The following is a 16,773-nucleotide window of genomic DNA, read 5'->3' as shown; positions in this document are numbered from 1 at the left end:
AGTTGAAAACTCGAACTACTTGATGTTTCATGGCATCTATGTCAGGAACAAATCAGGGAAGGCAAGAATTTCTACCAGCAGCCCCCTACTAGGGCCTTTCTCAGATCCTAACATGCCTTTGTTTGAGAGAAGCAGAGAAGAATTATACAAAGCTATAAATTTCAAAGTGTTCTAAGTCACCATCTTTTTAGTTTTTTAAAATTAAAATTCACATGAAGAAATATATTCTACTGTGACCCATATATTGTGATTTTCTAGTTAAAAAACTTCTGCAGATTTACCCTTGGAAGAGTGAAGGGTTACTCTTCTACCCTGTGTCCACAAAGGACATAGATAAGCCCTTCTTCGGGTTCACCAGAAATATTTGCATACTCAACGTGTATTATTAGCAAGAGCCATAAGAATACAAGATAAAGAGTCATAAGAATACAAGATATTCAGTAGTAATGCATTTCAGCGATAAAATAATTTTCTGAATGTCCCCAATTCATAAAGAGTTTTAAATTAGGAAGACATATAAGGAACCATAGGCTTTTCCCACCTCATTAGATAAACTCTAATAATACCTTGAGCTGGAAAATCATTTTTTTCTAAAACAAATTTTATTATCTGAACTTACAAGACTAAATTTGACAATAGTTTATTTTTACTGGAGAAGACTGAATATATAGCTTTTCCTGGTGGTTATTAAATTGAATATATATGTATATATAACCTACATATATATTCTAAGTAATCATACAAGATGGTTTAGGCAGTTGACTTTTAAAATACTTTTGGTAGCGTTGAAATTCTTGTCCTATGTTTAATACTTTAAAATTACTTTTTGATATGGTGCTGAGGATTGAACCCCCGAGGCACTCTACCTTTTAGCTACATTTTGAGCTCTTTTTATTTTTATTTTTTAGTTTGAAACAGAGTCTCTCTAAGTTACCAACTACTCATTGCCTCAAACCCATGATAGTCTTGTCTCAGCATTCCAAGTACTGGGTTTACAGGCATGTGCCACCACACCCAATTAACTCTTTCTTTAAATATTTTTTAAAAACATGTCATGTAAGCTGGACATGGTGGCACATACCTGCAATCCCAATATTTTGCAGGCAAAGTCAGAAGAATTGCAGGTTCAAGGACAGCTTCAGCATCATAGTGAGATTCTCAGCAACTTAGTGAAGACCCTGTCTCAAATTAAAAAATAAAAAATAGGGCTGGGAGGGGGTGGTACTGGGGATTGGGTTCAATTCCCAGTACCACCAAAAACAAAATAGAAGTCATACCAGCTGCATGTTTGCCATATTTTTTTGTCTTTCCACAATGTCATGAGGTTTATTCAACGCATAAAGGCTAAAACATGTAAGCCCTTATCAAGACATCCTTTAAAGTTAAGCTAAGTTCAGATGCTGGGTGACTGTGACCCAAAACTCATTTTTATGCACAACACCTCAAGGTATTAGAGGCCTTAAAAATATACTGACTGAATTAAATAAAAAATGTAATTATGAGCCATACACACACACACACACACACACACACACACACACACACACACAGAAAGAGAAAAAAATATGCATTATGCAGTTTAATTTATGGCAACCTCATGGGGCATGGCCAGTTGAAGTATCTGAGATTTTAGGAGATTTAAATTCTTAATATGAGTCGGGTATGGTGGCGCACACTTATAATCCCCGCGCTTGGGAGGCTGAGAGAAAAGGATCTCACAGGTTTGAAACCAGCCTCAGCTACTGAGTTGAGTGAGGCTCTCAGCAACTTAGTGAGACCATGTTTCCAAATAAAATATAAAATAGGTCTGGGAGTATAGCCCAGAGGTAGAAAGCCTCTGGGTTCCATCCCAGTACCACCAAAACAAAACAAAACAAAAAACAACAAAAAACATCTTAATATGGTTGCCTAGAAGCAGAGCCCAAGTTTTTTGAAGGAATGCTCAGGAAAACCTGCACATGAGGAAGGGGGAAACAAGAAAGTCAAGCAAAGACAGAGTCTCAAGTGATGTTATATGTAGCATTAGTAGTACTCAGGTACCGCTAATAAACATCGTAAGGCTCTACTCCCACTCTACCCTTGGAAGAAAGGAGTCTATTCATGTCCCTCCATATGAACCACATATGCCTCTGGGAAAGGTGTGGGGGGGTAAAATGGCTCCTATTAGCTGAAGACAATTCTCTGAAGATCAGGGAAGCTGGTGAAACATTAGTATTCAAAGGCCCCTGGCAACTGGAATATGGACACATTAATCTGGTAAAGGAGGGACCTGAGTGAGGTATAAAGCAGTTTCTACTGCAGTCACCTAAAAGAAGGCTATAAAATCAAGGCTGAGCCAGGCGTGGTGGCGCACGCTTGTAATCCAGTGCTTGGGAGGCGGAGACAGGAGGATGGCGCAGGTTCGAATCCAGCCTCCCTGGCTTAAGAGACCGTGTTTCCAAATAAAAATATAAAATAGGTCTGGGAGTATAGCCCGGAGAAGGGTTCCATTCTCCCCAGTACCACCAAAATAAATAAATAAATAAATAAATAAATAAATAAATAAATAAATAAAATCAAGGCTGAGAAATATATTAAAATCTAACTTTAAGTCACTACTCCCTCCTCAACTTGCATCTAAAATAAACACCATTTATTATTTTGGAATTCTTATAAGTCAGGATCTGGACATGGCTTAGCTGACTCAAGGTCTCTCTGTATAGCTCAGTGGTAGAGTTCCCCTGGGTTCAAATTGCAGGACTGCCAAAGTAGAGGGTAGGGGGAGAGAAAAAGGGGGAAAAGAGATAAAGTCCCTGATGCAAAGAAAATTTTACTTTCCCATTGATCTTCAGCATAAAATTGATGATTGAGTTTATTATTAAACACGTTGGCCGGGCGTGGTGGCACATGCTTGTAATCCCTGTGCTTGGGAGGCTGAGACAGGAGGATCACACAGTTCGAAGCCAGCCTCAGCTACTTAGTGAGGCTCTCAGCAACTTAGTGAGACCCTGTTTCCAAATAAAATATAAGGTGAGAGTATAGCCTGGAGGTAGAAAAGCCCCTGGGTTCCACTCCCAGTACCACCAAATAAGAAAAAAAAAAAAACGTTGATTTTTAATAATAGTAAAAGTATATTTAGAATAATTATGAGGGGAAAACAAAACTTCCCAAAAATATTAACAATGAAGAATTATCCTCAAAATAACTACAAATCAAACCTAACCCCTTTAGCTAAAAATATAACACAGAGTCAGTAAATCTGCCTATTTGGATTATATATCACAATTAAACAAATATATGGTTTTTGCAAATTGACTAAATTCTCCATTATTTTCAAATCTCTTCCCCTCATTTACCTGATAGTGAAAAAACTTATGGAATGAGGAATGGGACACTCCATTAGCCTTTTAAAATCTAGATTCCTGATGTAGTTCCAATACAAATAAATAGAAATAAATTACTTAAGAATTACTTCAGAGCCTCAGTGATCTACCTGAATGTTCAGAATAAAAAGGTGAGATGCAATGGCCCACCAAGACACTTTTTTGAACTTTGGGAAAATAAGAGTGATTAAAAAAAACTTGTTGAATTAGAAGAAGTTTCTACAAGAACAGAGTTATAAAGGGAATTGGCTCCAGGTATGGTTTAGGGTAAGAATCCTTCCTGAATTTGAGTTTCTGATTTCTGAGCCAATACAGAATTTGTATTTGTGCAGAGGAAGCACTGAAGTATTCTCTCTAAAGAGTGGTAATCTGAACCATATGCAGACTGATTAATGTTTATGTCATAGTAAAACTTCAATTAACAAAATTATAAAGAAATGGCCTTTTATAAATAGAACTTAGTAGGAAACCTCTTCCTCCCTCCCCACTACCTATTTTTCTCTTCTTTTAAATTTTAATTGTGAAAAGTCTTTCTAAAATTTATATGTATTTTCTTTGCTGCTTTAGTAAGTACAATCTACTGAACATATACTGAACATAGTGAGTCTCTCTTTGATCTGTGCGCTTCAGGGTATCTATTTTGTAGACTGGTGATCACTTTTTTTTAATAGAATTTGATATGCACATTCAGGTTGAACATAAACTGGAAGTTGTTTTTATTTTGGGGGAAAGGTAGTAGCTAATATATATTTTCTTTCTACCTCTTTTATCTCCCATTAATAATAGGCAGGAAAGTTTCCATTCATTTATATATCATTTTGGATGCATTCAGTTGCAAGTAACAATATTATTCACAGTGGCTTAAACTGAAAAGACATTTATTGTTGGCCTAACAAGAAGTATTGAGGTAAGAAATCTAAGATTGATTTAGTAGCAAATGAGATCATCAAAGACCACAGGTTATTTTTACCCATTTATTCTATCATCATCAGCTAAAAATCTTTAGTTCTGGGACATTTTACCTCGTGGTTGCAAAATGGATGCTGGAGCCTCACGTATTCATCCTTACACAGTAGCCTCCTAAGGAGGAAGAAAGAAAAAGGGATGCTTCTTCTCCTTGTTCAGTTTCTCTTTTGTCAGAAAGTCCTTCTGGTAAGACACCTCTCCCCAAAGCTGACGTATTTTTATTTGCTCGTTATTTTTTTTAAATGCCTTTTCTTGGATTACTTATTGGCAAAGGGGAATTTATTTTTGACAGAGTCATATGGTTCTTTCCTGGGGGCCAGGGTACCACTTAACACAATCTAAAATCTTGTACTGAGAAGAAAGAAGAGAGTATCTTCTAGACACAATAGGCAGTTTCTGCCATGCACAGATTTTTTTATTTGCTTTTGTCAGGCCCACTATTCTTTGGCATTATTGCTATGCACTACTAAAGAGGCCATTTGCTCTTTTCCAGTTGATAATCCCAAAGCCTGTAATCTCATTTGTGTGAAAAGGCAGTAATTTCTAAAAGAAAGAAGATGATAGATTGAATTTGAATTCCTGATTTACTACTTACTAGCTATGTAACCTTGAATGAGTAACCTGAGAAGTTTTAGACTTGGATTCCTTACTATTAAATCCAAGACAATAACATTAACCTGTTAGGGTTACTGCATAGATTAAATGATAATGCGTAGAAATCCCAGATCCAAAACCATATAGTACCTTCCAAAACCATACACTCACTTCTTAATTGCTTTACATAAATATCTGACAGCCTCGGCCTATCATTCCTCCCTACCTTTTCTGGTACAGTTGACTACCTAGTTCTGTCACACCTAAGTTTTATTCTTTATTTTGAAACAGGGTCTCACTAAGTTGCAGAGGTCCTCTCTAAGTAGCTGAGGCTGTCCAGGGACTGCAATCATCTGGTGTGTGTGTGTGTGTGTGTGTGTGTGTGTGTGTGTGTGTGTGTGTTTAATTTGGCTGACTGAAGATTCACATGCAATTATGTTTCCTTGAGATAGATTCCCAGCAGTGGAAACAGTGATCAAGGGGCAAAGGTTTTTGATTAAGATTTCTAGGTTGCTTTCCTGGTTTCCATGATCACTTTTTTACATGGTACAATGAACAGTTTGTTATTTTCTGCATGCCCAGCTGGCCAGAGACTAGGTGAGGAAATAAACAACAAATCAGAACACAGAACAGAGCTTCTCTAGCTAGGGAGTTTTTTCCAAAGGAATGTAATCTAGCCCTCATCACCTCCTCAGTTTCTATCTCCACAGTATATCCCTTATCCAGAACACCAGGGGAACAAAGACAAGTATTTATTTGCTTATTTTTCATGGGTATTTGGGTAACCTCAAAGTAGAGAATGTCTTTGTCAGTTATGGTTGCTTGTACCCATAGGTACATGTGTGGCCAATATGGTGCTAACTTAAGCATCAGTGGTCACTCTAAAATTAATTCATTTGAAAATTGAACCTAAATCATTTTAGAATATTAAGTATTGAATTTCAGTGAGTAATGGACCCTTAATTCTTGAAGTGGTAGCAGATTCCAAACTTCAAAACAACATTCTTAAATGTAGAGAACTTTCCTCTAGACTTTTGAAGTTTGGAACCTGCTACCACTTCAAGAATTAAGGGTCCACCACTCACTGGAATTCAATACTTAATATTCTAAAAATGATTCAGATTCAATTTTCAAATGAATTAATTTCAAACTAATATACAGATGTTCTCTTTAAAGTGTTTTTTTTTGGGGGGGTGTAGAAAAACCCATTAAGAAACTTGGTTTAGTGTGCTGTTCTGAATAAACACCCAGACTATTAAGTCTTAACTTCCTACAAATATTACAAAGCAGCTTTGCATTTTTTGTCATTAAGACATCTTAATTTACCTACTTATCCTCCATCAAAATTCATTTCATGAGATGTATCCATTTCCAAGTACCGCAAAAACTCGGTTCTACTGGGTTTGCTTTGTTTGTTGGAGAAATTGTGGGTTGTGTCTGAGTCACACACATTTTACTGCGTCTCCCCTGGCATGACATTCATATATATTGGCATCTTCTCAGAGTGAAGTTGACTCTTTCCCTATTCCAGAATTTCAGTTGGCATATAATGCTTCTAAAATGGTTTGAGGCTCATTTTGATTGGCTTTGACAATCTCAGTCCAGCCAGGTTCACTCTGAGAGGTCCCCTATCCTTTCATGAATGGCAGCAGAAGCTTTTGCTCTTGGCTCTGCGTTCTAATAGCGCCTCTTGCATGGACTATGCCAAAGTGACGCTTGGAAATATGCGTCTATACTATGTGGCTTTTCTTGCTGCAGTTTCTGTTCTTTTTTTATTGTAGGATCGGGAGACTCACCGCTAGAAGACGATGAAGTCGGGTATTCCTACAGTAGATATAAAGGTGAATGCTTTGCTTATGTGCTAATGAGGACCTGCTGATGCCAGGATAACTTTCCTTTTTGCCCTGTGGAGCAGAGTGTAATAAAAGAGACCAGACAATGCATTTCAGTTCTACTTAACTGTCCAGGAAAATATATTTAAAAATAAGTGCACATATGCTCCCATTAAAAAAGTGAGAAAAAAAAGCATTTAAAAATCTCTGAAGTGCTGCCCTTCAGCATCCCAATGGTCATTTTATTTTTGTACATTTCCTTTCTGTCCTTACTTCTGCAAAGGCAAGCTCTAGCTGATGAAAGTGAAAATCAAGCCCTGAGTTCTGTCTGAGTAATACATTACAGCCAGAATCACTCAGTGAAAACCACTCAAGGTCAAATCTGGACCCAGTGCTGCTAATGTACTGAGCTGAGTGGAGGTTGAAAAAAACTTGATTTTCATAGGCTCATTTCATCATGCTCTTTCTGAGCCCAGCATGGCTCCTAAAATAAGTAAAGTGTGTTGCTCAAATGAGACTTAATAATAAAGAACTGCATCTCCACACAATTCCAGCAATCCACCCTCAGCATGTTTATAAAGCCTGACCAAGAACCTTTTATGCAGGCTCAGGTAAGTATGTCCATAAATATTTCTAGTAGTGAGACTTTCTCTTAAGCTTAGGGAGCCCTGAGGAAAATGATGGAAAATTGAGATACTTTCTTTTTGAAACTGGTACCTCTTACAGTGGAGGAAGGATTAAAAGAAAATTTGTTAATAAAGTTTTATTGTGGCATTTTGCCAAGGACCTTTGTCCACATTCTGGCAGGAGGACACTGCCCTACTCTGTTGTGACATGGCTGAGCTACAGGAAAGTAAAAGTACTACTGGTCAACCTAAACCTAAATAGTGTCTTCCGGGTGTTTCCCATGGAAGTGAGCCATCTTTTTGAATAACATTTGGTTGCTGTACCCAGGCATGTTGCCTATCAATGCCATATTTGTCTTGACTTCTGAATGCAAAAGCTCATTCTTACCCTGTTGGTTCCTGTCTTCATGGTTTCAGTAATTAACTTGTCAAACACAATACAAACTTGTTAAATAGATGTCAAAAGTTAGGAGATACTCTGATGCATAAACCTTATCAACTAATTGAGGGTTTTTAGAAAAGCTCCATTTTTTTCTGAAAATCGCCTTTTGAACAACCTTCCTAAAATATTGCATGTACAGTGAACCTTCACATATTCAGTAGGATTGAGTACTGTCCTCAAGTCAGTACTCCCAGTAGCCACAATGACCTCACAGCCTTGAGAGGTAGAAGGTAGACTAAATGGCTGAAAGGTACACCTGTCCTAGAACCTTTCTTGAATGTTCAAGAATCAGTAATTGTGCTTATTTATTTATTTATTTTTATTTTGATCCTGGTAGTTGAACCCAGAGGCATTCTATCTCTTACCTATACCCCAAATCCTTTTTTATTTTTTATTTTTTGAAACAGGGTTTCTCTATGTTACTGAGAGTTTAGCTAATTTTTCTGAGGCTGGCCTTGAACTTGGGATTGCAGATGTGTGACACTGCACCTGGCCAGAATAAATAATTCTTAGAAATTTTTCTTATTGTCAGTTAAAATTACCTGTAATGATCATTTCACTATGCATATACATATCAAATTATGTTGTACACTTTGAAATAAATAAATAAAGTGTGCAGCACTGAGGGTAGGACTCATACATTCTAGGCAGACATTTGACCACTGAGCTACACCCTTAGTCCTTAAGTTTTTTGCCATTTAACTGAGGATTTAGATAGAGAATCTCAGTGTCTGGCACAGAGTATGTATGTGTTTTTAAATTAAGTGTTTTTAAATTAAGTTATGTAAAAGAAGAAAGAAAAATTTAACCAACATTTATCATGTTCCCAGTATGTGCTAAGTATCATTTTTAAAAAAAAATCTGGAATGCAATCATATAGTTACCCTAATTGAGGGAAGAGGAGAGACATGTAGTAATAGATGAATGTTGACCCCTGTTTACAGATGAAGGAACCAAGGGTTATAGAGTGTAGGTGACTTGTCAATCACACAGCTAGCAAACATTACACCTGAGTTCAAACAGGTGTCTTGGTTCACATCCAGAGTTTGCTAGTGGCTCCTCGTTAGTCTGCTACACTACACCGCATACTCCGTGAACTCCATTCAGCTAAAGTGCTTACCACATTGGCCTACGGGAATGAAAACACTTTCCTGAATAGTCAATTTCAATTTTTACTTAGTAAACCCTTTGTAACTGAAGCAGCACAAGCGTTCCCCTTTTCTAAACCTCTATGTTAGACATTTTGTTAATTCACTTTACCTCATGATGCTTGCATGCACTTTAAGTTCAAGGCACACACTAACATTTGAATTACTATCATTGCAGAGTTTTTACATTGTGAAAATGTCTTCCAAAGATTTATCTTGGAAAGTAACCCAAAAGAAATTTCATTCGCAGATAAATGAAAACAAGATTTTGTCCCTCATATGTTGACAACAACACAGCTTTCTTGGATGCATGATTAGTTCTGCTAGGAGAATTGGAAAACTCAGTGTAGGGAGCAAACTTTGCTAATTGCATGTTGTTAAAAATAATTTAAGTTTATGGTGCATGTATATACACGTATATATGCGTGTCACAAATATATAGTCTATATGTACACATTCTTAGAGGAAAGATATTGCTCAAAGAAATCTGTAGGACTGGTATGAGCACCTAAGAATCTGTTTCTACGTGAGTTTAATCAGCTCTGGAGTCAGCTCTCAGAATATCACTTTTACTCAGAAAGTCTAAACAATATTACTTGAGCCCTTAGTTTAGGACCTTCTTGAAATTGCAAAACATTATATGAACAAAAAATTAGTCAAAATGAATGTGAAAGCACACACACACACACACACACACACACACACACACACACACACACACACCTGATGCATGCACATGACCTGGAAAGGACCACTGATTTTCATGGCTGAGAAGTAGTCAGAAGCACATCCTCAGAAAAGAATTCCTGAAAAAGTAAAACAGAGCCTGTCCTCCCTTGTGGCCACATGATGGCGCACTTACTCCACTCACAGACGGCTCAGGTGCTTCTATGAGGTAAGAGCCAGGCAGCTGTAGGGAAGTGGCTCTTGTTCACAGCGTTGAGAATCAGCAGATTGAGGGAACTTGTCACTAGTCTCTGTGGATGGTGCAAACTTCCACACCAAGGAGCTAGTCTTGCTTTTGTATTTTATAGGTCTCAGAGAGCACCTACCAAAGACACAGGACAGATTCTGATGTATTAATGTCATTCCAGCCATGCTCTGGGCAACTACAAAGCTGAAATCAAAGCGCCTGATAGCTTTGCCATCTAGGGAGGGTGTCACCCTCTTACCTAAATGGTGCATAATTTGGGACATCTGAAAAAGGGAGCTACTTCCCTATGGGGAGCAATTGTTTTATGACTTTAAGCCAAAATTACATTCTGTTGAAGAAACCTGAAAATTGTAGCTTAATTCAAATTAATAAACATATTATGATTTTATGGAAAATATACATCCAGCTGGAAGGAAACCCAAATTAACCAATTATTGACCCTCCCCCTCACATTAAGAATGGATGGCTAAGGTTATAATTCACAATGATATTGATTACTTTCAAGAGATTTGTGTTTCTTTTAAAGGGAAACACTAAAAAGAAAAGCGAATTATCAAACATTTTCTGTGTGCTAGGCACTGTGGTAGGTGCTTGGTATGCTTTTTAAAATTTTGTCCTTATAATAGCTCTATGGCATTAACATAGGTATTAACTCAGTGAGATAGTGTAACTTATCCCAGGTCACATAGCTAGGTATAGAGGAAGTTAGTTTTGTATTCAACTACGTCTGAAACTTAATTCCTAGGTCATAACTTCTTTGCCCAGAGACTCCTAAGGAAACATGGGACACTATTGGAAGTCCAAAATCTGGAATGCAGCCAGCCTGGGACTGCAAGAGTGAGAGAATGACGCATTTTCTGAATATGTCACTTCCTATTTTTCCCATCCTTTGTTTCTGTTACTGTAGACACTCCGTGGTGCTCCCTCATCAAGGTGAAGTACGGGGATGTATACTGCAGGGCCCCTCAAGGAGGATACTACAAAACAGCCCTGGGAGCCAGGTGTGACATTCGCTGCCAGAAAGGGTATGAGCTTCATGGCTCTTCCCAGCTGATCTGCCAGTCGAACAAGCGGTGGTCAGACAAAGTCATCTGTAAACGTGAGTAGTCCAGGCCTGTGCCTGGTTCCTCAGGGATGAGCAGGGCCAATGTTCATTTGCTCTGTAACTAGGGCTTTTCATTGAACATTGATGGGGAAAACTCCACTTCTGAATGGAAGCCATTTTGAGTTTTTAAGCCATGGTGGAAGGACTTAGAGGAAGTTGTGACCAGCTGTTTAGAAAACGGACAGAGAAGAGATTTGTTCAACAAATAGGCAATGTTTGTTGGACAGTAAGTGCTAGATACTTAAGAGGTTTTAGGGATTTAGGAACAAATATGACACATATCGGCTCTTCTCTGAAGGGTCTGGTAGAATAACACAGTTACAGCTGGGCAGAGGTGTAAACAAGAAGGATCTTAAGACAGGGACTTATGGTAGCAGATTACAGAAAAATGAAAAGTATATATATATATATATATATATATATATATATATACTTTTATAGATAGATATACTTGATATACACTCTCCTTGATATACTTGAGTGTATATACTTGATATATACTCTCTCTTCATATAATAATATAATAATGAAGAAGTGTTCTCCCAAGGAGCAGAGCCTAGGAAGGCAGGAGAGTAACTGAGGAAGTGATCCTTATGTGGTGGAAGGAAGTGTGTGTCAAGGGAGAAGATTGGGAGAGTGTTTTAGGGACTGAGTGAGCTTCAGGACAAATCCTCTCTCATTTGGAAGGCTTCACACGATACAGCATAATTGAAGCACATTTTAGATACCTTTGGCAATCAAAACAGCTGCTACTTTGCCAAGCATTTCATGAAACATTCAAATTCTGCAACAGCACTATGGCTACAGACAAGAGTGCTGGTACTTTCATTTCATTAGGGAGGGGGGAAGTTGAGACTCAGTGCTATTGCCACGTAAAATAGGACATGCAGACTAGGCATTTTGGTGACTGTAGTGGAGACTTAGCAATGCTTCACTCATATTTCCCAGTACCCTTTTATCAACTCTGGGTACCCATTCCCAGGGCTTAAAGCACTGTGCCCTTAAAGACTTGCACTTTCAGTCTTTGGAGGTAGAGGAAACTGCTGTTTCAGAGGATTAGTCTATTTTTTTCTTACAGGGGAAAGGATCTCCCATGGGCAGCCTGTAGCTGCCCAGTGACTAAGTGATAAAGGGATTAAGAAGGACAGCTTACTTGCCTGAAGGGAGGCAGATAGACTTGGAGCTGTCATTCACTCTCTAGAGCTGTCCCCAGGAGCAGGCTGAGGCTGATGGTGCTTGGGATACCTCATGCATGGCTCCCTCTCCTTCACTGTTCTGCTTCCCTCACCTCAGTCTCCCTTGGGAGTACTTTCTTACTAAACCACTCTCACACAGATCCTCATCTTAGAGTCTGCATCTGGAGAACCCAGTCTATGGCAGTGGCTTACCCATGATGCCAATTTAATCTGTTCTTACATGAAAATTTGTTTCTCTTTGGTGTGACATACAACCAGCCATTGTTTCTCTAATTCCATCTGTTGTATCTCAGTTGACTCATCATATGCTTCCAGGGTTTCTGGATTTGAAAATTCTATGGACAAAAATTAAGAAACACTGACTATCTGATTTTCTCTTTTTCAGAAAAACGATGCCCTACCCTTGCCATGCCCGCAAATGGAGGGTTTAAGTGTGTAGATGGTGCCTACTTTAACTCCCGGTGTGAGTATTATTGTTCACCAGGATATACACTGAAAGGGGAGAGAACGGTCACATGTATGGACAATAAGGCCTGGAGTGGCCGACCAGCCTCCTGTGTGGGTAAGCAAATACCATTGCCCTCAGGGCGAATGTATATTAGAAAAAGGGGGTGTTCATATAGTGTATTTTAATATGAGCATCAGTAATCCATGTGTGAACCATAAGCACCAGTTTTGTTTTCAATAGCTCTCTTCATCCCTGGTTTGCGGGCTGAGCCATAAACCTAACCTTAGTCTCTATCTTAGACCTCACTTCGAACCTAATGGCTTACATCAGACTTTGTCTCTAGTTCCTGGTGAACAGAGGTGTGACACACTCCTGCCAATTTAGTTCAGGGGTCTTTCCTGTAACATTGAGCAGAGTTTGCAGGGGAATTTGCAGACATTTGTAGGGAAAGTACTGCAGAAAGCATGTATATGTCTTCTAGCAGGGAGATGTTATTCTTTTGTCATTAACTGGTAGTCATCAAGTACTCAATTTGCATAGCTGGAAAGGGGTTGGGATATTTTACCTTACTCTGAGTCAACTGGGTGGTGAGTGGTTCTCACTATGTAGCCTTGGGAGCAGCAGCAGCAGTGGTGGCAACAGCCTCTGAGTAATAGTTATAGAAATGCAAATTCTCACACACATCTTCACCTGCTGAATCAGAAACTCTGGGGCACAGATACTTTTCTCAAAGTGGTTGAGAACCATCATCCTAGGGTATTATGTACTCATAAACCCAGAGCTGCCAGGAATCTGTCTTTATAGGACATTTCAGTCCAACCCCCCATTCTTCAGATGAGGCCTGAAAAGTTACTTGACTTGCTTGAGGCTGCACAGAGCCAAGCTGGGGACTGCATCTCCAGGTTCTCAGGCCTGAATTTCCTGAATCCAGGGCTAGCTCTGTTAGAAAGGCATCGAGGTAGCTGGCGATAGGAGCCTGGCTCCTGCCCTGCTTGTATATGCTCATCCTCCAGAGAACACTTCAGCTCAGTCTGCTAATGTATTCTACCCCAGGATTACTTCCTTACTGCTCAGTGTTGGGGCAGCAACTTTGAGAATAAAACCAAAATCTGATGCTACCCTCTGGGGGGGGGGTAATAATGAAAGACAACTCCCTGGCCTGGAATCCAAGGGTGTTTTCCTTATGGCAGCACTGTTCACCATTGCTCCTAGCAGCATCAGCCACTCCTACTCTAAAGTTATGTTGTCTATAATTTGTATCTAAGCAACAGCCTGAAGATGTGACCCAAATCCTTTTATATCAGAGTCACAGCCTGGATTATACCTTGAATCCATTTGATAAGGGTAGTAAGCCCAAATCAAAGTCTTATACAAAAAAGATTATTAGAATAGAGGAAGAGGACCAGGAACAGGGAGGGGGAAACCAAGGAGTGGCATTGGGAAATATAACTTATCAAATTATCTTATGTACTTGTACAAACATGCTGCAATGAAATTCAGTATTTTGTACAATTAATACATACCAATAAAAAGCCCCTTAAACTCAAATAACTAACTCAGATTTATTCTGAGCTTTGCTTCTTCTGGTTTATAGATAAGTATTTGTATTTGGAGGTACTCAGGGCAACAGAAACCACTTCAGGAATATCAAACACATATGAATTTAAGCTAGGGACTTAGTTGCAAAAGTATAGGAATAACAGAATGAATAGAAATGGAACATTGCTATTATCAGCAAATGATTACAGCAGGAAGTCACTACTCACCAAGTACTAGAGGAGCAAAAGTGTGGTGGGAGTGTCATCCAAAAGTCGAAAGACCCACTGGCAGACCTATCTGAACCCAAGCTGGTAAAGGAATCTGTAAGAATGCCATTTTGAGACTTTTGGTGCTGTCAATGAAGGGGATATTATATGAAAAATGAGTACCAATAGAATTTCTGGCATAGCCCTGTTCTTCTGGGGTAAAGCCTTTCTCCTCCTGAAGCTGAAAAGACTTCCGAGCAGTCCTGTTCAGTGGGTGTGGGTGGAATGTATTTTAGGGGTTAGTTTTGGACCTGCGCCTCTTAAAGGCCATGGCTTAAGACCAGATGTTTAGATCAGAAGGACTCCTCCCAAGTGTTGCTTTCAATATCTCCCTGTGCTTTGGTATGTGCAAACTAGCTCTAGAAAACAAACTAAAGGGAAAACCGAACGCATCTCTATTCCCTTACTCGGAAAGGGGCAGAGGTGATGGCAGGGAAGGAAAAGCTAAAAAATATTTCTGCTAAGTGAGCTCTGGCAGAGCACTCTAGGGATCATACTGTTCAGATTTCCAGATTGTGAGCAACAATGGAAATTAAATGCTGATTGTTCTCAAAAAGCAACGAGCATGTCTAAAGCTGGACCAGATGGTCCTGGAACCTTCCCAGAGAGAGTAAGAGGAGCTAAGAAATAAACCCCAATTTTGGGAGATTTATCTTACTGTTTGCCAGGACAAGGTTCAAGTATATTTTGGGGGGAAGGAGAATTGTGCATATAATTAGGTGGGAGTGGGAAAAAAGGGGTGCAGTGAGCCGTATTGCTTAGAGCTCCCAGGAAAAAGAGGAATGAAACAAAGCAAGCTGGCAATGAGTTCTTTGATTTTGATGACAGACAAGCTGGAGTTTGTCCCCAGTAAATTTTACTCCAAAGGTATCATTTACTCTTTTGGCTTTAAATGTACTCAATAAGTTTAATAAGTTTGTGTGTTGGCAGTGATTGGGATCCTTGAGCATAACTCAGAGCCTAGCCTATTTTAGGAGCTGACACATGGTGGCTGAGCAGTTCCCAGGTTTCCACACAATCTTGAACCCTCTTGGCTAGAACTGTGCTGAGTGCTAAGAAAATCAACCCAGTTCTTGTCCAGACTGGGAGGGAAGAGGGAAGACTGGGCTTTCTTTGACTCTGAGGTGGTTAGTTCTGTGGTCTGACTAATTTGAAAGTGCCACAAGTTAAAATTAATTCTCTTATTTAGACTACACTGTGGCAGTAGATTCAAATTCATAGTTATTTCAGAAACAGAAATAGATAATACAATGTAGGAGACACAAGATACTGCAAATTTCAGGAGGGTACTATCTAAGGCATCATAGCCTCCACTGATACATTTTTTAAAAAAACCTTTAAACTGAAAGCACTATTGCTTTGGAGGATATTTTTCTTTCCATTTTTAGTTATTTTGGTTGCATAGAACAATGGACACTTGGAATTGCATCAAGTTCTCATTTAGAGACCAGAATTTGGTAGACACATGATCTTTCTTTTAGACCAACACATCTTTCTAGGCCAAGATAGAAAGAAAAATATTCAGGAGTTCAAAACCACAGACAAAGAAAATCCAGCAAATATTTTTCAACATGCAGATAGTACCCATTTAATTACTTTAACAAAGGACAGTGTGCAAATCAATTTGGTTTTTGGAATTGCTTGCTTATTTTCTATTTTCTACATAGTAGAATATATAGATATTTATTAACACAAATGAAATTCTGAAATGAAAAAATCTCGGAGACTTGAGATATGTAAGTTGATTGCATACTTTTCTTGCTTCCCAACTGTCTGACAGCTGAGTTTACCCAGTGACCCATAGGAACATTTACTAGGCTAAATTGTTGATGATACATAAATTGACGCTACATAAGTTGAAGATAAAAATATCAATGGGGCTAAGACTAAATGTATCAATGCAATATTGCAGAGATCCTAAATTCTGATAATTTTTTCTGGGTTAACAGATGCATATTCTTTTGCAAACTTTCAGTAATCTAATTTCAGTTTTATCAATATCAAACATTTGATATTGATCCAATTTTCCTTACATTATTTGCCAGTGCCAGCTGGTAGATAAACTTTGTGTAGCCCGCTCTAATAAGGTATTAACAATTAAATATTTTAAATTAATTATTGTGCCTTTATTGGTTCATTGTGCCAGGTGTGATGCTACATGACTATAATCCTAGTTCTTATTCCAGTTCTTGGGAGGCTGAGACAGGAAGATCATAAGAGAGCATTGTGATTTTATATTTTAGTGAGGTTTAAGGTGATACAAATGTACATACATACAACACTTATATTCCTCTTCACATCACACCCTGCTCCCC

At 38.7% G+C, this 16,773-nt stretch overlaps 1 protein-coding gene across 1 annotated transcript in view; it reads left to right on the top strand.

The window, feature by feature from the left end:
• SRPX (sushi repeat containing protein X-linked) overlaps positions 1–16,773 on the top strand; it is a gene marked incomplete at both ends in the record, with an annotated part of 76,060 nt that overhangs the window by 37,986 nt on the left and 21,301 nt on the right. Inside the window, 3 exons of the mRNA XM_080718519.1 lie at positions 6,704–6,763; positions 10,812–11,003; positions 12,591–12,767. Of these exons, the coding sequence (XP_080574645.1) occupies positions 6,704–6,763; positions 10,812–11,003; positions 12,591–12,767 (429 nt within the window). The remainder of the gene's footprint in view (positions 1–6,703; positions 6,764–10,811; positions 11,004–12,590; positions 12,768–16,773) is intronic.

This window comes from Muscardinus avellanarius (assembly GCF_963383645.1).
Source record: "Muscardinus avellanarius genome assembly, chromosome: X".
Classification (NCBI taxonomy): domain Eukaryota; kingdom Metazoa; phylum Chordata; class Mammalia; order Rodentia; family Gliridae; genus Muscardinus; species Muscardinus avellanarius.
The sequence above is the reverse complement of the archived record's forward strand: the minus strand, read 5'-3'. Positions and strand labels throughout refer to the sequence as shown.